At 38.3% G+C, this 24,691-nt stretch overlaps 1 protein-coding gene across 2 annotated transcripts; it reads right to left on the bottom strand.

Moving 5' to 3' along the window:
* Positions 1–210: 210 nt before the first annotated feature.
* LOC127661228 (inosine-5'-monophosphate dehydrogenase 1a-like) lies at positions 211–24,691 on the bottom strand. Of its 2 annotated transcripts, XM_052151844.1 has the most exons (16): positions 23,913–24,691; positions 19,078–19,176; positions 17,124–17,172; positions 16,263–16,364; positions 15,903–15,977; positions 14,098–14,304; positions 13,911–13,998; positions 13,593–13,792; positions 8,279–8,369; positions 8,062–8,157; positions 5,120–5,263; positions 4,813–4,957; positions 4,586–4,729; positions 3,134–3,217; positions 2,835–2,851; positions 211–1,076 (listed from the first exon to the last, which is right to left on the bottom strand). In XM_052151844.1, the coding sequence occupies exons 1-16, from the start codon at positions 24,143–24,145 to the stop codon at positions 982–984; spliced, it is 1,869 nt and encodes a 622-aa protein (XP_052007804.1). In that variant the 5' UTR covers positions 24,146–24,691; the 3' UTR covers positions 211–981. The 2 variants fall into 2 exon arrangements, with proteins under 2 accessions (XP_052007804.1, XP_052007805.1); XM_052151845.1 differs by lacking the exon at positions 2,835–2,851.

Genomic DNA, 24,691 nt, shown 5'->3' on the forward strand with positions numbered 1-24,691 from the left:
AAAACGCATTTCTTCAAAGGAACACAATAGAATTGAACTCATAATATGTGATACCATGTATACCTCATATACCATGATCACTGGTCACTGAAGTTATTATTGCTAATACACAAAACAGATGAGTTCAATTAGAAAGATTTTAAAGGGACAGTTCACCCAAAAATAAATATCTCTGTAAAGTATAAGGGAAAGGAGGAGGCGAGAACCGACTTGACAATATAAATAATAGTTTAATGAAAACTGAACCAAAAAACACACAAACATAAACACACACTCTCTCTCTCTCTCTCTCGAACCGTCGTCACCGGCTGCATTTATCCCTTGTGCACCCCCATCAGGCTGATTGGGGACTGGGCGTGCGTTGTTCCAGCCTGGCCCCGCCCTCCTCCGCTCTACAATCTCCTTTTGTGTTTCACAGAAGAAAGTCAAAGGATGTCAAAAAGGGTTTGGAACAACATGACAGAATTTTTTAATTTTTGGGTGAAATATCCCTTTAACCAGACAGTTTGATAAAGTGGCTCACGTCAAAAACACACCCTGTATATCAGATATCAGAACATACATGCTTAGGCCACGCCCACTCTAATACGTTCTCCATTGCTGCATACTTTGGGAAAACAATGTTGTTGGGAAACTGGAAAACGAGTTTCCAAGCAAAAACTGATTAGCGTGGAAGTGGCCTTAGACAGACACACACACACACACACACACACACACACACACACACACACACACACACACACAATGTAGTACATTCATAAGGGATTTAAAAAATAGATCTGAAAGTTCAGTGTGTACGAATATAATCTACTGCCGCATATAATTTCTCAGAGGGAAGCCCGAACATATCCGAAACAGGACAATCGAAACAATCAGTCCGTTGTCAGTAGTACGTTCAGTTCTAGGTGTATGTGTTTGTTTCCAGTGTGAAGGATCACGTGCTTCTGCTGTCTATTACTGCAAATCTGACATTATTGGGATTTAGCAGCTGTGTTTCATGACCGTTGGTGATGGGACATTGGGTCCGGCTCTCATCTGCCCCCTGCTGCCCGGCTCAGTATAACCATTTCTCATAACTGCCAAGAACAGAAAATAAACAACACATCAATCAAACCTCATGAAGCATGTAAACAACATACATAGATATCATTGGACAATTCAAACTGGTCAGATTAACTGTCCAAATGGACCTTCTAAAGCTGTCCAACTAATATGTGTTCTGCAGCGGTCAAACATGGAAAGGGAAGTGATTGGATTGGGAGAATAAGCTCAGTTTGGATCAACCGTGGGTTTCCAGTGGGACTGTGTAACTGTGTTTACATGCAAACCAATATGCAGATTACAACCAAAAATATGTTTATTCAAACAAACACAGACAATGCAAGAAAACCTAACAATCTACCTGTGCCAGTTGGTTTTAGCTTAATCCATCTATGACCTTACCCTGAAAAAGTATTGCCATTAAATGCATTTACATGAGCACACACATTGTTGGATTAGTGATTAGTAATTAGTGATTAGTAATTAGTGATTAGTAATTAGTGATTAGTGATTAGATTAAGAACATGCTATTGCAAGCCTTTTAAACATTTAATCACATGCAGGATTTTAATTATATATCTGCAATAAAATTCTCTCAAGATAAAATACTAATTCTTGATATCATTTTTTATAGCAATAATTGCATTGTTACTAGTGCAAATGTACATTTATGACATCAATGATTGAATTGCAGATAGTACAAATATTTTATACATCAGTAATTCATTTTGCACTAGTAACAATGTTAATTACGGATGTCTATAATGTTATTGTAACTAAGAAAGATATATATTTCTCTTCAGTTGAATGATATCTGAAATGTCTGAAATTTGAACATTTACAGTTATCAAAAATTATACTTTTTACTAGTTCAATTGTAGATATCATGAATGGACATTTGCATAAGTAAAAACATAATTATTGATAATACAGTTTATTTTTTTACAGATATCTATAATACATTTCATGCAAATACAAATATCAGCTATGACCTTCCTAGCACATTTTTTAAATTTTCAATAACTCAATTTTTACTAGTGCAAATGTCCATTCATGATATCAACAGTTGTAGATATCATGAATGGACATTTGCATTTAATAGTTTAAAATTTAGCATAACTATATTGCAATGTGTAATACAATTACAATTAAGTAGATACTGTAATCGAATTACTGTTTTAGTAAATGCATTACATTTTAAATGATTGTACTCAGATTACAGTTACTGACTTATTACGGTGTTATGCTTTTTTTCGAACATATCATTTATGTTGAAAACACAAATTATGGGCCTGTAACGATTCATTGTGGAGGTGCCGAGTGTATGCCAATGAACAAGAAATAAATAAAGACATTATTTTGAATTATTTGAGTAGAAAAGTGTTTAAGGTAGTAAAGTAATTAGTAATGGGATTACTTTTCAATTAAATCATTAGTAAAGTAATCTGATTGCAATTTTAGAGAAATAATTAGTAATGCGTAGTGGATTACAATTTCGAAGTAATTTACCCAACACTGCTATATTGTGATTATTTTATGAATTGTGAATTAAAAACGACTCTTGTATAAAAATGTAAAAATTACATTAAGTGTCAGAGACAGTGTTGCGAGTATACAGCTGTGACGGGACACTAGGATAGTGGAAACTGGGCATATCTACACAAGATAAAGAGTAACTATAGTAGTTAAGGAATGCCAATGCCAAATAGTGAGCCCTGACCTTGCCACTGTTTACAACATAACCCCTCCACCAGAACTCATTATTATAAGAGACATGAGGGCTGTGTACTTACATGGCACAAAAGAATATCTATGATGACAGCATAAGAGAAAGGAAGAGAAGACAGTTTCACATGTAAAAATGTACTTTTTCATGACAACGTATGAAGGGATGGATTGGGGTTTTCTGGGGATCACTTAGAAAAACAAAGAGGGCATTGCTATGAATCTAACGCTCCACTTTAGTTGATTGTTTTTATGTGAACGACAAATGTGGACATGTGTTTACATCTTAAATAGGGCTGTAAGGGAACAGACACAAACATGACATGTCAAGTGGGTGGGGTTAAATCAGAAGTGGGCGGAGACTTACGAATGCAATCCATGAACTCCACCCTCAACCTGAGCAGACATGGTCCTCTTCTCGAACTTCAGCTCTCCGGAGTACATCATCGATCTATATATAAAACGCAGAACTGTGAGACTCGTATAGATGCATGCCAACACACAGACAAACACTTATTATATATGGCCAATAGCCTTTAGTTTTCATCACAGCCTGGCAGAGCTTGTATTATTGAATTACTTGTATTGACTTAATTTATTAATGAAAATGATTACAGTGCAAGATGAGTCATCAATGTGTTTTAGCGGTTTGCCTGAAGAGTCAGACTGTAAATTATAGATGCGTATATCTGTCATTTTCAATAAAGCTGTAATTTTGCTTGTGAGAATATTATTTAATTGTGTTTATTTAGTATGCATGAAATTTAAAGCTAATTTCAGAGCAAGACAAAAGAGTCGACCATTTTATTTAAAAAATGTAATTTCCATCAGCATCATTTCCACCAAAAATGACATAAATCTCCTGTCACGATTATCAAATTTGGCTTACGATTAATTGTCAAACAAATAATTGCGATTATGCTGATTAGTTGTCTCTTTGAAGTCATTCACGATTAATTGTCGAACTAATAATTGGGATTGTGACAATTAATTGTCTATTTAAATTCTTTCGCGATTGTCAAACAAATAATTGCGATTGTGATGGTAATTGTCTCTAATGTCTTTCGCGGTTGCTTGTCAAACAAATGATTGGGATTATGCCGATTAATTGTCTCTTTGAAGTCTTTCGCGGTTAATTTTCAAACTAATAATTGCGATTGCGAAATAGGGATATATGATGTGATTTTAAGGCTTTAAACTATATGAATAACATGAAAAATAATGTTTTAAACATCAAAATACTTAAAATAAGTCTCTCTTTTTGGTCAATCTTTAGTTTTGGTCAATTTTACATTTACGCTCTTATTTTTGGATTACTAAAAAATATATATTTTAATAAAAATAAAACATATATAATATAAAAAAATATATATTTTTATTATTTTTACATTATGTGATATTATGTTATATTATATTATATTACGCTATAGTAAAATGTTTATATCATAATTTGCTCTGTGTCATTGTGTGTCATTAACACTGCACAGTGCCGGCCCTGCCAAATAAGCAACATAAGCAGTTGCATAGGACCCCTGCGACCACCAGGGGGCTCCCTGCCACTGGTTCAGTTTAGGCAAATCATTATTTGCAGTAAGTGTAAATAGCACTGGTCACACAGCCCGGCCATATGCATGCCAATAGTTGGATGGACCCTGTCAAATCTATGAAAACATATTATTTAATCACCAAAGAGAAAGCATAAAGATATATAAGGGGATTGCCTCTAAGCTAACATGCATGGACAGAAATCCACTAAACTCCAAAACTTGCTTAATTTAAATTTGCTTTAGCTATATTTTCAATTTGGTCACACTCTTACCGCAGAATGGACAGGCTTTTTGCACCGATATCCTGACAGCCGTGCTGAATGCCAGCGATGAGGTACGGGGCAAACTTGTGTATTGAGCCTTTATCTTGAACTGAGCCGGAGACACCCTGAGCGACCTTCACTTTATCACCTTCACTGTAAAACACAAACACGACCTCCATTAATGTCCTGCGTGCAAGGTAAAAATGACATCGTTGTACACATGCATTAGGGGTTACCTAAAGTAACGCTTCTGGCTGCTGTTGTTTTTCTCCATCGCATCTAAAGAGCCCATGCCACGATACTTCTTTAGCCGTACGCCATCCGAGAAAAAATATTCACCTGGTGCTTCAGTGGTTGCCGCTAGCAACGATCCCATCATCACTAAAACAACACAGGCAGAAGAGTCGGGCATTAACAGTAAAATTCAGGCAAACAAGTTCCAGCCATTAATAACAACGATTGTTCAGGCAAATCACTCAGATACCAAACACACACACACACACACACACACACACACACACACACACACACACACACACACACCTGTGGATGCTCCCAGGGCAAGAGCTTTAACCACATGCCCAACAGTCTGGATTCCACCGTCTGCAATTACTGGAACCCCGAAACGCCGGGCGTATTCAGCCACCTTATACACAGAGGTGCCCTGCGGTCTCCCACACGCCATCACTAATGATACACACAATTTAAATACATGTGTACAGCTCAGATGATGCATCATGTGTTCCTGGACTTTATTACTTCATGCACTTTTATCACCGTTGACCTTAAAACATTATTAACCCTCTAGTTTATTTAATATGACTTCTAGCAATGTGCATGTGTTCATGCATCACAGGAGATTTATGTCATTTTGTCATGAAAATTCCCACCACAGCGTCATTTCCAGCATATCTCAAATCATGTGTTGTGTTTGACTGAATTCTGTGCTAGAAATGACATTTTTTATGTTTATAATATATTTGGTCGACTCTTTTGTCTTGCTAAAGCTTATTATTCTTCTAACCAGTGTTATTTACCTGGATTGTTCTTTGTTTACTTCAATCATCACATTGTTTGGTGTGGTGGAAATGTCGAAACAACTGTGGGACAGTCGTCATTTTTGGAAACATCAATAGAAATCATTTTCACACAATAAATGTTGTTTATTTCACTGTTTGTTTAGTTTTAAACATGTAATAGTTTGTGTTTTAATAATTTGAAAACACACACACAAACACACACACAACCACACACACAACCACACACACACAACCACACTCACGCACACACACACACACACACACACACACACAACCACACACACACACAAACACACACGCACACACACACACAACCACACACACACAAACACACACACACACACACAACCACACACACACACACACACACACTCACACACACACAACCACACTCACGCACACACACACACAACCACACACACGCACACTTACACACACGCACACAAACTCACACACACAGTTACACACACACACAGTTACACACACACACAAACACACAAACACACACTATTACACACACACACAACCACACACACACACACACAACCTCACACACACACAAACGCACACACTATTACACACAAAAACACACACTCTTACACACACAAACACACACACAACCACACACACACAACCTCACACACACACACACATAAACACACACACACACACACAGTTACACAAACGCACACTATTACACACACAAACACACACTCTTACACACACAAACACATGAACACACACACACAAACACACACTCACACACACACACACACACAACCACACACACACACACACACACACACTCACAGTTACACACACACACACACAAACGCACACACACACAAACACACACTATTACACACACAAACACACACTCTTACACAAACACACACAAACACATGAACACACACACACACACACACAATCACAAACACACTCACACACACACAAATTAACTGGTGAGACTATAACACAGAACTGCATTTCTTACATTTGTAAACAAAAAAAAAGAATTAGAATAAATCAGTTACAACGCTAAACATACACACCCAGATATGAAGGGGTGAGACGATAACACACACACACACACACTCACACACACACAACCACACACACAACCACACACACACAACCACACTCACGCACACACACACACACAAACACACACACAAACACACACACACACAACCACACACACACACAAACACACACGCACACACACACACAACCACACACACACACAAACACACACACTCACACACACACAACCACACTCACGCACACACACACACAACCACACACACGCACACTTACACACACGCACACAAACTCACACACACAGTTACACACACACACAGTTACACACACACACAAACACACAAACACACACTATTACACACACACACAACCACACACACACACACACAACCTCACACACACACAAACGCACACACTATTACACACAAAAACACACACTCTTACACACACAAACACACACACAACCACACACACACACACACATAAACACACACACACACACACAGTTACACAAACGCACACTATTACACACACAAACACACACTCTTACACACACAAACACATGAACACACACACACAAACACACACTCACACACACACACACACAACCACACACACACACACACACACACTCACAGTTACACACACACACACACACAAACGCACACACACACAAACACACACTATTACACACACAAACACACACTCTTACACAAACACACACAAACACATGAACACACACACACACACACACACAATCACAAACACACTCACACACACACAAATTAACTGGTGAGACTATAACACAGAACTGCATTTCTTACATTTGTAAACAAAAAAAAAGAATTAGAATAAATCAGTTACAACGCTAAACATACACACCCAGATATGAAGGGGTGAGACGATAACACACACACACACACACACACACACACACACACACACACATTTGCAAAAAAACGATGTACTATAGAAAGTGCATTTAGTTATTATTGTGCATTTACTTTGTGCTATTACATTTGTAGAAAACTGTTTATTCTGTGTCTTCACTTTGTAACACCCTGGTCAGGTTTGATTGCAAAAACTGACACTTCAATTTAAAAAGTTACACTTTGACAAACATTTTTTGATAGTGTCTAAATATATATCCAAATGCATTTCTTATGATAAAATCTAAAATGAGGTCACAAGTCATCAGACAACTATTGGCTGTTACTGGCATGACATGATTAGTCCTGTCATTTATATTTTATTCACCAGATGGCAGAAAATCTGCCTCCAATTGATGCCACATTCTCATATTTTCTCCATGTTTCACCTTATAGAAGTGACATCTGACCCTTCTGGTGCCATTTTTCAATACCATAGGAGGGTTAATGTATGACCCCAAAGTCACAAACGCACCTTCCTGTGTGATGCAGATGGATCCGCAGCCCATGCCGACTCTTATAGCATCAACACCTGCATCTATGAGATTCTTTGCCTGAGCAGCGGTCACCACTGGAGGAGAGAATAAAACAGACTGTGTTACCTGATTCAAGCATGGAAACCTGTGGCTGGACTTCAGAAAGGAAGATATGTAGTTATACAAGAAACACCACAAAGGGCAAAAGAGTCTCACCGTTTCCTCCCACCACTTGTATTTCTGGGTATTTCTGTTTGATGTAGTTGATCATGCTGATCTGAAACACTGAGTTCCCCTGAGAAGAGTCCTGGGACAGTAAGAGGATAACACATGAGCCCTCCTGACTTATCTCAAAGATCAAACATTTTCAAGTCTATAGTCGAGGTGCTCAGTCCAACTCTTGGAGATCTGCCATCATGCACAATTAATGCTGCCATTTAAATTCAGGGTTTAATTGTGACATCTCCTCAGCTCACGTGGCATTATGTGACAGTAAAGTGTCCAGTCGATGCGCACTTCACAATATATGTGATGTAGTAGGTCATCCGGGTTTTCTCGCCAACTGTTATAGAGCGCATCCGGAAAGTATTCACAGCGCTTCGCTTTTCCCCACTTTTTTACATTACAGCTTTATTCCAAAATGGATTAAATTCATTATTTTCCTCAAAATTCTACAAACAATACCCCTGTGGCAGGGCGGAGGGCGGGGCCGGGTTGTGATCCTACACACCCGGTCCCGTATTAGGCTAATTAAGCCTCCGAGAGGGATAAAGGTCGACTGCAGAGGATCGTGCGAGAGAGAGAGAAGATACTGCCTCGCCGCCTCCTGGGAATGCCGCCATGTAGTCCTCTGTCAGCTGGACGGCTCCATCCAACGACGCCGGGCGGTGGCACTGGACCCACTCCGACATGCGTCGGGGAAGTTGAGAGATTAACTGCTCCAGTACCACCATGTCGACCACCTCCACGACGTTGCGGGTTCTGGCACCAGTGTAAAGGGATCAATGGAAAGGAAGGGGCGAGAACCGGCTTTTCAATATAAATAATGGTTTAATAATAAACTGAAACTTTAACAGACAAACACGCATGACGGACATGTCCGTAAACGATCTCTCTCTCCTGCACGATCCTCTGCAGTCGACCTTTATCCCTCTCGGAGGCTTAATTAGCCTACGACAGGACCGGGTGTAGGATCACGACCCGGCCCCGCCCTCCACCCTGCCACAACCCCATAATGACAATGTGAAAGAAGTTTGTTTGAAATCTTTGCAAATGTATTAAAAATTAAAAACGAAAAAAATCACATGTACATAAGTATTCACAGCCGTTGCCATGACACTCAAAATTGAGCTCAGGTGCTTCCTGTTTCCACTGATCACCCTTGAGATGTTTCTACAACTTGACTGGAGTCCACCTGTGGTCAGTTGATTGGACATGATTTGGAAAGGAACACACCGGTCTATATAAGGTCCCACAGTTAACAGTGCAAGCCATGAAGTCCAAGGAATTGTCTGTAGACCTCCGAGACAGGATTGTATCGAGGCACAGATCTGGGGAAGGGTACAGAAACATGTCTGCAGCATTGAAGGTCCCAATGAGCACAGTGGCCTCAATCTGTAAATGGAAGAAGTTTGGAACCACCGGGACTCTTCTTAAAGCTGGCCGCCCGGCCAAACTGAGAAATCGGGGGAGAAGAGCCTTAGTCAGGGAGGTGACCAAGAACCCGATGGTCACTCTGACAGAGCTCCAGTGTTTCTCTGTGGAGAGAGGAGAAACTTCCAGAAGAACAACCATCTCTGCAGCACTCCACCAATCAGGCCTGTATGGTAGAGCGGCCAGACGGAAGCCACTCCTCAGTAAAAGGCACATGACAGCACACCTGGAGTTTGCCAAAAGGCACCTGAAGGACTCTCAGACCATGAGAAACAAAATTCTCTGGTCTGATGAAACAAAGATTGAACTCTTTGGCCTGAATGGCAAGCGTCATGTCTGGAGGAAACCAGGCACCCCTCATAACCTGGCCAATCCCATCCCTACAGTGAAGCATGGTGGAGGCAGCATCATGCTGTGGGGATGTTTTCAGCGGAGGGAACTGGGAGACTAGTCAGGATCGAGGGAAAGATGAATCCAGCAATGTACAGAGACATCCTTGATGAAAACCTGCTCCAGAGCGCTCTGGACCTCAGACTGGGGCGAAGGATCATCTTTCAACAGGACAACGACCCTAAGCACACAGCCAAGATAACAAAGGAGTGGCTACGGGACAACTCTGTGAATGTCCTTGAGTGGCCCAGCCAGAGCCCAGACTTGAACCCGATTGAACATCTCTGGAGAGATCTGAAAATGTCTGTGCACCGACGCTCCCCATCCAACCTGATGGAGCTTGAGAGGTCCTGCAAAGAAGAATGGGAGAAACTGCACAAAAATAGTTGTGCTAAGCTTGTAGCATCATACTCAAAAAGACTCAAGGCTGTAATTGGTGCCAAAGGTGCTTCAACAAAGTATTGAGCAAAGGCTGTGAATACTTTCCGGATGCACTCTATGAAACCTGAGGATTCGGACACCCTACGCCACTGGCGTGCTCTTTTGCTATACTATACATGTCGTAGGGAAGTATGCATATTCAGATGCAGCCCCGGAGTTTCCCACTGGTAATTAAAATGTTGTGTTGTTCGTGTGTGCTCATCTCGTGAAGATATTTTACCAGCTGTGCCCTAAAACACCTGCCAGACTTGATTAGCTGGTTCAGGTGTGTTTTGATTGACATATGTACACTATCAAACATATGAGGATACCCCCTGACAATGAATGGGTTTGGCCATTTGAACTACACCCAGCTTTCATCATTATAATTAGTGGTACATTTTCTTGTACTGAGCGTCACTGCCCCAAACTTCCATAACGACACGATTTACTGACACTGTTGTGGATGAACTTGTCCAGACCTGAACACCTTTTCTGAACACCTTTGAGATGCATTGGAACAGACGTTTTAAATTCAGATATTTTATTGATTCATTTAAATGTATAATTTGTTTAATAAAACTAATATAACTTATTACAACAAAGCTCATAATGTGTATCTTTAACTACACACTCTCATATCAACAACCATCCAGTAATTTCTCAGATTTAATTCTTCAAGTCTTTGTAAAATAATACAGTAACGATTCTTGATTAATTTCAAGTTGGACATGATAAGATTAATTTGTTCGTGAATCGGACTGAACTGGTCATGCTATCTGTTTCACGCTATAGATTCAAAAGAACCGGTTCGTAAGAGTCATTTGTTCGTGAATCGGACTGAACTGGTCATGCTATCTGTTTCACGCTATAGATTCAAAAGAACCGGTTCAGAAGAGTCATTTGTTCGTGAATCGGACTGAACTGGTCATGCTATCTGTTTCACGCTATAAATTCAAAAGAACCAGTTCGTAAGAGTCATTTGTTCGTGAATCGGACTGAACTGGTCATGCTATCTGTTTCACGCTATAGATTCAAAAGAACCGGTTCGTAAGAGTCATTTGTTCGTGAATCGGACTGAACTGGTCATGCTATCTGTTTCACGCTATAGATTAAAAAGAATCGGTTCGTAAGAGTCATTTGTTCGTGAATCGGACTGAACTGGTCATGCTATCTGTTTCACGCTATAGATTCAAAAGAACCGGTTCAGAAGAGTCATTTACACGTGAATCGGACTGAACTGGTCATGCTATCTGTTTCACGCTATAGATTCAAAAGAACCGGTTCGTAAGAGTCATTTGCTCGTGAATCGGACTAAACTGATCATGCTATCTGTTTCACGCTATAGATTCAAAAGAACCGGCTCATAAGAGTCATTTGTTCGTGAATCGGACTGAACTGGTCATGCTATCTGTTTCACGCTATAGATTCAAAAGAATCGGTTCGTAAGAGTCATTTGTTCGTGAATCGGACTGAACTGGTCATGCTATCTGTTTCACGCTATAGATTCAAAAGAACCGGTTCAGAAGAGTCATTTACACGTGAATCGGACTGAACTGGTCATGCTATCTGTTTCACGCTATAGATTCAAAAGAACCGGTTCGTAAGAGTCATTTGCTCGTGAATCGGACTAAACTGATCATGCTATCTGTTTCACGCTATAGATTCAAAAGAACCGGCTCATAAGAGTCATTTGTTCGTGAATCGGACTGAACTGGTCATGCTATCTGTTTCACGCTATAGATTCAAAAGAACCGGTTCAGAAGAGTCATTTGTTCGTGAATCAGACTGAACTGGTCATGCTATCTGTTTCACGCTATAGATTCAAAAGAACCGGTTCATAAGAGTCATTTGTTCGTGAATCGGACTGAACTGGTCATGCTATCTGTTTCACGCTATAGATTCAAAAGAACCGGTTCGTAAGAGTCATTTGTTCGTGAATCGGACTAAACTGGTCATGCTATCTGTTTCACGCTGTAGATTCAAAATATCCGGCCCAGTAAGAGTCATTTGTTCGTGAATCGGACTAAACTGGTCACGCTATCTGTTTCACGCTGCAGATTCAAAATAACCGGCTCATAAGAGTCATTTGTTTGGGAATCGGACTGCATTGGTCACTCTGTCTGTTTCACGCTGAAGATTCAAAAGAACCGGTTCAGAAGAGTCATTTGTTCGTGAATCAGTCTAAACTGGTCATACTATCTTTTTCGTACTATAGATTCAAAAGAACTGAGTCATAAGAGTCATTTGTTCGTGAATCAGACTAAACTGGTCATGCTATCTGTTTCGTGCTGTAGATTCAAAAGAACCGGCTCATAAGAGTCATTTGTTCGTGAATCAGACTACAATGTTTGTCCTGTATGTTTCGTGCTGTAAATTCAAAGAACTGGCTATAAGAGTCATTTGTTTGTGAATCGGACTAAACTGGTCATGCTATCTCTTTCACACTATAGATTCAAAAGAACCGGTTCAGAAGAGTCATTTGTCCGTGAATCGGACTACAGTGTTTGTCCTATATCGTGCTGTAAATGTAATAGTAGTGTTGCAGTGCCACTAAACTGCGCTACAGGAAACACTGTCAGAATATTTTAGTACTGTGTTGTGTCCGCACTGGTGAATGCACATTCGAGAACCGTGATAATAATCATCAGTTTCTGGTATTTTTTTTAATAATCTGGTTCCCAAGCCCACTGCCTGACCTCACTGATGCTCTTGTGTCTGAAAGGGAGAAATTCCTCACCTCTGTTTCAACATCAATGCAACTGAACCAGAAGAGTGGGCGGGAGGACAAACTCCCTAATGATGCCAATGGTTTGAACATTAAATATTCAGCAAACACATACGGGCGTGGTGTTTGGGTGTACACATGCTTTTGGCCATGGTACACGGTGTTCACTTTATTTTCACATCATTTGCATAATTTCAAATATTTTTTCTACTTGCAGGTTACCACACAACAACACTGATCAAATCTCACATTTGAAAAGCTCTAAGGTAGATTTCCCAGAGCAAGACTGAGGTTCACTGAGCACCCCTAAAAAGTGCCCCTTTTCCCTTGAGGACCCACCAGAACTATCATGTCCACTCCGGCCTGCATGAGCAGGTCTAGCCGGTACTTGTCGTCCTCTCGGGTACCGATCGCAGCACCACACAGCAGCTGTTTGCGAGAGTCTTTGGAGGCTAGAGGATAGTCTCGGTTCTTCTTCAAATCAGTACGAGCTATTATAGCAACAAGCTCGTCGGTGTCGTTCACGATGGGCAGTTTACCTGAGATAAACCGTCATGAGGAGGGAAATAAAGAAATGTAGTCAGTAAAGATCTGTAAGCATTTATATACTGTACATCACAGCAGTGAAACAGACAGGATTGGAGGTGATAGTCGCACCTTTTTTACTGCGCTGTAGAATATCATTCGCTTCCTTTAACGTTACACCTGCTCGGGCCACAACTAAATCTTCTCTTTTTGTCATTGCCTGGAGGATTAAAAGACTAATGAACTTTTATATACATGCATATAATTATCATTCAGTACATTAATGACAATTGCAATTGCAAAGTTACAAATCACAAACCTCCTCCAGTGCACGATCGTAATCTTTCTCTGACAGGAAGTCGATGTCTCGGGACGTAATGATGCCCACCAGCTTGCTGCCCATCTTGCCAGTTTCGGTAACCGGGATGCCTGAGAAACCGTGCCGTGCTTTCGCTTCAAACACATCACCGACTGTGTGCCGCGGACTCATCACGACGGGATCTGTGATGAAGCCCTGCTCGAATTTCTGCCGGCAACACACAAACACAGAACATACAACATTATGACACGTTACATCAGTGTTCTAATGGAATCTTTACTTGTTACAATTTAACAACTTTAAAATGATGATTTCACATTAAGTTACATTATAATTTATACTATATTATACGTGTAATATCATTTATACTACATTATCATTTTTTGAGTATACTGATACATTTTTATTAGTATAATAAATTTGATAAAATTATTAAATCAATGTTATAATTAACTATTTACTTACGTTATGATTTCTCTAATTAAATAACTACATTATTATTTGAGATTTTATTAAATTATAATTGATATATAATTTAAAATATGTTATAGTTATATTATCATTTATACTAATACAATAATTATTTATTAGCTAAATAATTTTATTAAAATGATTAAATCTAATTTAAAATCTATAAATAATTAAATTTAGAGTTTGATAACTTTACAAATCATGATTGCACATTAAATTACATTATAATATATACTATATTATCATTTTTAGAATAAATATATACTATTATTACATTTAATTAGTATAATTAATACTAATACATTATTAAATCTGATATAGAATTTATAAATAATTAAACCCGTACCTGTTATTTTTTTGAGTTTACTACTTTAATAACTTTTTACATTATAATTTATACAAAATTTTAGTTATACTATAATTTATACTACATAATAGTTTATAGAAAACATTTATATTAATATATTTTGAGTGGCTTAAAAAATAGTTATATATATATATGTTTTTTATGAAATTAGTTATTTATTATAGAATTTACATATATATATATATATATATAATATTTAAATATATATATATATATATATATATATATATATATATAATAAATAACTAATTTAAATATATAAATATATATATATATATAATATATATATATATATATATAAATAATTTAATATATATATATATATATATAATATATATATATATATATATATATATATATATATATATATATATATATATATATATGAATTAATATAATATATATATATATATATATATATATATATATATATATATATATATATATATAATATATATAATATATATATATATATATATATATATATATATATATATATATATATATATATATATATATATATATATATATAATTTCTATATTAATTGTATTTCTATAGTACATTTTTAATAATTTAATAATAAATATATTAAAATATATAATTGTTTATATATATATATATATAATTTTACTAACTTAATAATAAATATATTAATTCATATATTAATATATATATAATTGTAATATATATATAAATATATTAATAATTTTAAATATAAATATAATAAATAACTAATTTATCCTTCATAATATTATATTAAAGATACACTTTTAAATGTACTCTAAACTAATAAATGCTTAATTATAAATGTATTAACTTATAAACATATTAAATTACATGTAAATAGAAGAGATCACTGTCTACAATTCAGTCAGCAAATTTTATTGTTACAATAAACAATGCACAGTTTTAATATTGGCATTACTGAATACCCCAAAAGTGCATCTTGTCGATCATGTGACTAACCTTGACTTTCCGAACTTCGTTGGCCTGGAACTCGGGAGTGCAGTTATGATGAATGATTCCGATTCCGCCCATGAGCTACAGAACAACCAGTTATCAATATTTACATGTTACATGTTACATTTACATGTATGCATTTACATGTATGCATTTACATTTATGCATTTGGCAGATGCTTTTATCCAAAGCAACCTGGAGTTAAGTGCCTTGCTCAAGGACACAATGATGGTGACTGTGGGGATCGAACCAGCGACCTTCTGATTAACAGTTATTTGCTTTAGCCCACTACGCCACCACCACTACAATATGTAATGCAGTGTTTACATAGGCGAGTGTACTCTGTGTGGATTGTGTGTTACTTACAGCCATAGCGATAGCCATGGACGACTCGGTGACCGTGTCCATGGGAGATGAAATGAGTGGCGTCTTCAGGGTTATCTTCCGGGTCAGGGCAGAGGTCAAATCCTGTGATGTTATAATGCATGACTATCATATACTCAGAGATTAAGGGCAGAAATGGTCTGCAATGGGCCTTAAAATGACAATTATGTTATTATTTATTCACAAGACTTTTTTTTAACTATTAAACTTTTAAAAATATATAATAACAGAATTTTTATTTTTGAGTGAACTATCCCTTTAAGCTCACCATTTACAATATGCCAACTCTGAGTTGCATCAACTGTTTTTGTCAACTTGTAGACACCTGTGTCTCATCATTTATTAACGCTTACTTTAATCTCTGAAGTGCTAAAAGAGCACAAATAGTCTCCCTTTGCTACTTCAGCAGTCCTGGGAAACACACAAACACTTTTCAAATAGGCTTTGAAATACTTACAGACAAATATCATAAAACCAATCTTAAAATAATTGTTTTTCAACTAACACAAAGAGTTAAAATTCACGATAACAGCACATAATGTAGGTGTAACAGATTCCCTGTTTTTAACAGGTTGTTCGTTTATAATGTATGCCAGGAAAGGGCATTTGGTGCGTCTTTAATAAGAAACATGTTTAAAGTTTTAATTCTTGGGAGACGTATTTGTGTCGTCTCCTGGCCTCTCTCATATACACACACCTGAGCACCACTGCCTGTGACAACATGCCCAGATCACCTGGGAACACATGGATGCTAACACCATCATACATGTACAGACTGTCCTCTGCAGGTCTTTTACCATCTACAGTGTCAACTCATCGCCTTCTCTGAATGCTAATACTCACCACTTCATCAGATGTGAAGTCAATGAAGCCAGGCAGAATCAGAAAATCACTGATGGAGGAAGAACAGATGGCAGAGTTAAGCAACAATGACCATTTAATATGCAGTTTATCAATCAGAGCATTGTCAAAAATACACAAGCAAACACACACACACACACACACACACACACACACACACAATCACACACACACACACATATACACAAGCACACACAAACACACACACACACACACATAAACATACACACACACACATACACACACACACACATAAACATACACACACACACACACAAACACACACACACACATACACACACACACACACTCTCACACACACACACACACACACAGTCACACATACACACACACACACTCAAACATACACACACACAGACACACACACACACACACACACACATACACACACACATAAACATACACACACACACACACACACACACACAAAACACATACACACACAGACACACACACACACAAACATACACACAGTCACACACACATACACAGACACACACACACACACACAAATCACACACTTTTCAACAAGCATAAAACAAACCAAGGTTAATTCACAATCTCAAAGTGATTGGGATACGATTACACTGGTTTATGCAAACGTTTGCAAAAGTTTCAGAAATTGTATTTTTAAAAAGGACTCTTATGAACCGGTTCTTTTGAATCAGCACAAAACTCACAGCACGGCCAGTTTAGTCTGATTCCCAAATTAATGACTCCAATGAACCGGTTTGTTTGAATCAGCGCAAAACTCACAGTGAAGCCAGTAAAGTCTGATTCCTGAGCAAATGACTCTTATGAGTCGATACTATTGAATATAAATACCGTGAAACTCACACTGTAACGAGTGTAGTCTGATTCCCAAACGACTGACTCTGAAGAAACGGTGCCAGAGTACAAAATGAATAAAATCCCAGATGTAGTTTATTTTGTATTTTTTTTATAAACATACACGCAGGGACTATTATTATGAAATTAAGTCGACTTGGCTCCATTACAATGCTGTATTTTTAATATTTACCAAATTAAGCTTTTCATAGCCTATTTATTATTACTATTATTCAAAATATATTGGAGACATGATGTATGTGGTGACGAGGGACGTTTCCCCTTGTCAAAGTCACATTTTTCTTTGCACGCCCTCGCTTAAATAATAAAAAAAAAGTCATTATCAATTGAACTATCGCCGTAGATTTTTGATAGTTTCAAAGAGCAAATATCAGCACCGATTAAGTGGCAACTGAGCAGTAGAAAATGATGTCATTACTTCAAAGCATGGAGATGTTTTGAAACAAGGAAATGGGGATTCGATTGTTCTGTTTGGATCAGTGAGACGCCCAGGAGGATGTGTGAGAAGACACAGTTCAGAATGTCCTGCCCCGTGTGGCCTAACTCTCATAAAACCTCCATTAGACCAGATTAAACACTTCAGCCAGCATGATAAAAATAGACACAGAGACCACTGCTCAGCAGACTGGGAGAGCTTAAACACACTCATGTTTACATGTTCATTTGCAGAATGTTGCTTCTGAAATCTGTGGACGTTTAAAGGACTACTGTGCATATTAAAATATATACAATGAGCATGCTATTACGCCTGAATCGTGGATGCACTGGCTTTTACATTGCCCCAAATGCACGTGCTGGGACTGAGCACTTGAGCTCACCGTTGCTATGGAGACGCACAGAGGGTTGCCATAGAGCTGAGGGTCGTCTCACTGACAGATGTCCAAAGAGATGCCTACCTAGAGTGCATGCGTGTGTGTGTGTGTGTGTGTGTGTGTGTGTTCCAGGATAAAAGTGCACATGATTGGACCTGCTTTGAAATGACTCTGTCCAGTTGTATGTGTGTGATTAACAAAGCAGGAGTCCAGAATGGCTCTATGTGCACATGATTGTCATTTTATAGACTTACTTGTATGTCAGACCATCTCCGATGGCAAAGAGCTGTTGGGCAGTGAGTCCATCCTCTGGAACATAACCAGTTCCCCCGCTGATCAGGTAATCAGCCATGCTACAACATACACACAGAAGAGAGAAGTTGTGTTGTGACTGTAAATATATATATGCATCGTCCTATACTTAAAAATGGGTTGCAACTGTGTCAGTTGTATCGGTGTAGATTTTTGATAGTTTCAAAAAGCAAATATCAGCACTGATTAATCGGTAAAACTGATAGACTCGGACCAGAACTCAGCCGATTTTGGTTGAACAGACTCAAGCCAATGATCAGCCAAATGAATCCCTGTTTTGCTTTGTTTCTTCTGGTTGACCGGACTCACACCAGACTTCAGCCAGATGCAATTTCACACAAAGGCATTCAAATCCCATATAATACGCAGCTAAACGAACAATACTGATAATATTACGAGATAAAGACCTGTTGAAAAGGTGCAACTAACTTTCCATTCATTCTCATCAACCCGAACGATCTAACAACATGCTGTGTATAACCACGTCAGGTGGAAAAGAAAAAACACAATATGACTTACAGTAAATAGTTACTTTCTCTTTCGCTATTCTGAGAACACTTCCATCTGCTGAGGATCCACTCTGATGTAAATCATCTTACTTGATGACAGCGACATTAAATTACATTAAAGATCATTATGTATGGAGATTCTCATCCATGTGTCCAGAGACTGTCAGCAGTGTGGACTCACAGTGAAAAGAGGAGAGGACAGCTTGATTTGACCACTCCCTTAACCAGGTTTTAAGCGTGTTCTGAAAGCCAGTATTGCAGTTTGACTGGACATTAACATAACATATCATAATATTAACATATCTTTAACAAAATATTAACAGAATAGTAACATAACATAACATTAACATAATATTGACATAACATTAACATAACATTAACATAATATTGACATAACATTAACATAATATAATATTGACATAACATAACATTAACATAATATTGACATAACATTAACATTAACATAATATTGACATACATTAACATAATATAATATTGACATAACATAACATTAACATAACAGTAACATAACATTAACATAACAATAACATAACATTAACATAACAATAACATAATATTGACATAACATAACATTAACATAACATTAACATAACAATAACATAATATTTACATAACATAACATAGCATTAACATAATATTAACATAATATTAACATAACAATAACATAATATTGACATAACATAACATTAACATAACATTAACATAACAATAACATAATATTGACATAACATTAACATAACATTAACATAACAATAACATAATATTGACATAACATAACATTAACATAATATTGACATAACATAACATAAACATAACATTAACATAACAATAACATAATATTGACATAACATAACATAACATTAACATAACATTAACATAATATTGACATAACTTTAACATAACATTAACATAACATTAAAAAAAATTAACATAATATTGACATACATTAACATAATATAATATTGACATAACTTTAACATCACATAACATAAACATAACATTAACATAACAATAACATAACATTAACATAATATTGACATAACATTAACATAATATTGACATAACATTAACATAATATAATATTGACATAACTTTAACATAACATAATATTGACATAACTATAACATTAACATAATATTGACATAACATTAACATAATAATAATATTGACATTAACATAACATTAACATAATATAATATTGACATAACATTAACATAATATTGACATACATTAACATAATATAATATTGACATAACTTTAACATAATATTGACATAACATTAACATAATATAATATTGACATAACATAACATTAACATAATATTGACATACATTAACATAATATAATATTGACAAAACTTTAACATAACATAAGATCTTTACTCTCGCAAGGATCCTGGAGGGGGCCTGGGAGTATGCTCATCCAGTCTACATGTGTTTTGTGGATCTGGAGAAGGCGTATGACCGGGTCCCCCGGGAGAGACTGTGGGAGGTGCTGCGGGAGTACGGGGTGGGGGGGGGGTCCCTTCTTAGGGCGATCCAATCGCTGTACGTCCAAAGTGAGAGCTGTGTCCGGGTCCTCGGCACAAAGTCGAGTTCGTTCCATATGGGGGTTGGTCTCCGCCAGGGCTGCGGTTTGTCACCAATCCTATTTGTGATATTCATGGACAGGATATCGAGGCGTAGTCGGGGTGGGGAAGGGGTGCGGTTCAGTGGGCTGTGGATCTCATCGCTGCTTTTTGCAGATGATATAGTCTTCATGTCATCATCGGCCCATGACCTTCAGCTCTCACTGGATCGCTTGGCAGTCGAGTGTGAAGCGGCTGGGATGAGGATTTGCATCTCTAAATCTGAGGCCATGGTTCTCAGCAGGAGACCGATGAGATGGGAGGTTGGCCGGAGAATCGGGGCAGCGGGGGCGGTATTGCACTCGCTCTATCGCACCGTTGTCACGAAAAGAGAGCTGAGCCGGAAGGCAAATCTCTCGATCTACCGGTCAAATTTCGTTCCTACCCTCACCTATGGTCATGAAGGCTCATGACCGAAAGAACTAGGTCGCGAGTACAAGCGGCCGAAATGGGCTTCCTCAGAAGGGTGGCGGGCTTCTCCCTTAGAGATAGGGTGAGGAGCTCAGTCATCCGTGAGGAGCTCGGAGTAGAGCCGCTGCTCCTTTATGTCGAAAGGAGTCAGTTGAGGTGGTTTGGGCATCTGGTAAGGATGCCCCTTGGGCGCCTCCCTAGGGAGGTGTTTCAGGCACGTCCAGCGGGGAGGAGGCCTCAGGGAAGACCCAGGATTAGGTGGAGAGATTACATCTCCACACTGGCCTGGGAACGCCTCGGGGTCGCCCAGTCAGAGCTGGTTAATGTGGCTCGGGATAGGGAAGTTTGGGGCCCCCTGCTGGAGCTGCTGCCCTCGCGACCCGACTTCGGATAAGCGGTTGAAGATGGATGGACAATATAATATAATCCCTTTTTGCTGGCTTGTAAGAGATTACATTAAATTGTGTAATATGAATAAACTTCTAATGCACATTTCATACAAAATAGCCCCATGCGTGTTGCGCTTGTTTCATAGAAATATTTAGGGTATTTTAAATAAATGTTTACATTTAAAAAATTGGATATTAATGTTTAATGCAGTCTTGGCTTCTACTCAGATTTTACAGTGCATTTTCTACATACGCTGCTATGGATTTAGTTGTACATAAGAGAGTCTACTACATTGTTTTGTCCATAAAAATCCTCTTTTAACATGTTTCTAGCTGGTTGTGCCATCATGTGAATCTTTTACTGATGGACGTTTAATCCTGCCCTCTCAATGTATACAGACGTGCTGTTCTTTCCTGGCAGGATTTATACTCTAAACAGCAGATTAAACCTAAGGTGCACTTTAAATGCAATCCGCTGTTACATTTCAATACTCTTCTTCTCAACTGTTGAGACAGAAGACTCTAATCGGTAAGAGAAAAAGAAAGATGACAACTTCCTGTTATGTGAACTTTGTCTCGTATTAAATATAATGTAAAAAAGTCAAGATCTTACTTTAAGGAGCAATTTCTTCCTACAAAATGTATTTTGTTGGGTGTAACTTGGGTTGGTCAGGTTGATTCAGTCATATACTTTTTGTCTTGTGTAAAACCCTTTTTATTTGGGTATGCCAAGTCACATACAGACCCTCTGTAGGTTGTTGGGTCCCATCTAACATTTTAGAGTCACACTGTCCCTGTGGCCACAGTTATCTGTTTACCCGCTGTCTTCCCTGGCAGATAAATACTATAGTAAACCTCAGGGGACAGAGGTGTCAACCCTTGCTTGACCCGCAGAGAAGCACCTGGGTCACAGTAGTCAGTGTCAAAGCTGGGACACTGCATAATAGTAAGACAACTGTACAGCGCCACATCCAGGTAAAAACTCACAGATCGTTGCTGTGGAAATTCCCAATGACTAATTGGGAATGATGGCCCTGGTGGAAGCAAAACTAGACCCTAAAATGAACGCACTTATAAATATAAATCGTATAAATCCACTAGAAATGCCCTTGAGAACGGCGAGTTTAAAGTTAGCTCTTAAAAAAAGATCTAGCGTTATTTGTAAGCAGATGCAATGAAATCATACATTCCCAAGTGTCCAAATAGTTTTGGGGCCACTATGATTTTATAAACTCTAATCATATAAAGTTGCATTGATTTTATTTACAGCAAATGATGAATATTCATTTACTGCACTGCTGTTTTCACTCGTCAAATACTGTATAAAGACATCAGTCACTCACGTAAACAAAAGGGAGGTAAAGTCAACATGGGATAGTCACAAAACTGTTTAAATTATTAATATCTCACAATAGACACACACTTTGCGTTGCATACGTTATATACCAAGGGTTTCCAAACTAAGGTGTCATTATCAGACAAGACCTACATTAAAGGGATATTTCACTTGAAATCGTACTAATTACTAATGCCGTTCCAAACCTGTTTTACGTTCTTCCTTTCTTCCGTGGAACACCAAGCGAGATATTAGCCTCAGTCACCATTCACTATCAATGTTTTTCCATACAATGAAATTAAAGAATAGTTAAGGTTAACGTTCTGCTTATCAACTCCTAATGTGTTCCACAGTAGAAAGAAAGTCATCTGGCTTTGGAACAACATGAATGTGAGTAAATAATGACATAATTCCCATTTTTGGGTGAACTATCCCCTATAACCGTATACTTCAGAAGTACACATCCACTAGGGTTTGCTCTCACCTCTCTGGTTCATATCCCGCTTGTATGCGTGTGGCACTGTAGCGCTGGGCAGCCGTCTCGTGCCCGTGCCCATGCAGGGCATTGTGGGTAAATGGCCCACGCAAGTGCTGGTCTGAGTCTCGTAATGCCCCCTGTGGCCTGGGGGGCTCCATGTCCCCCACGATACGCTGGTAGTCGATCTGGTAGATATCTCTGTCCCCGTCTATATAGCGGTCATATCCGTGCCCGTCCATATCAGCGAAATCCAGCAGGTCGTCCTCCACGGTGGCCCTCCTAGAGCCCAGCCAAACCCCCAAAATCACCTGGCCTGACGGGATCCCCCCCTCGCCTGAGACCACCTTGGTTTCCTCTGTCTGCACAGATTCAACCGCTTACACTAAAAACAATATCGAATAATAACAAGAGGTGGATAAGGGCGTACTCAGTTAGATTTGTATTTAATTTGCATGGGATATATGAGCATCCTCCACACCACAGGCTGAAGTCGTAGAGGTTCCTGGATTCCTGAAGCAATTCAGACCAAATTCCCAGAAGTAGAATGTCCAAGATGAGACTTGTGAGACTCCTTGTTTTGGGGGGGAAAAATTCCAAGGTTAGGTAGTGTGTTTTTTTGGAGTCCTCCTGGTGGATACGTTGCAAGAGGAACCAGTGATTAGAGAGCTTAAAGAGAACCAAACAGTAGTTCACTGAAAGGCAGACAAGAGGAAATTCAGCTAAGCTCTGTTTCTGACAGTAGCACGTCACTTTCATAAAGAGGATTGGAGCATTAACTGTGCATG

The sequence above is a fragment of the Xyrauchen texanus genome, chromosome 21, assembly GCF_025860055.1.
Source record: "Xyrauchen texanus isolate HMW12.3.18 chromosome 21, RBS_HiC_50CHRs, whole genome shotgun sequence".
Taxonomy (NCBI): domain Eukaryota; kingdom Metazoa; phylum Chordata; class Actinopteri; order Cypriniformes; family Catostomidae; genus Xyrauchen; species Xyrauchen texanus.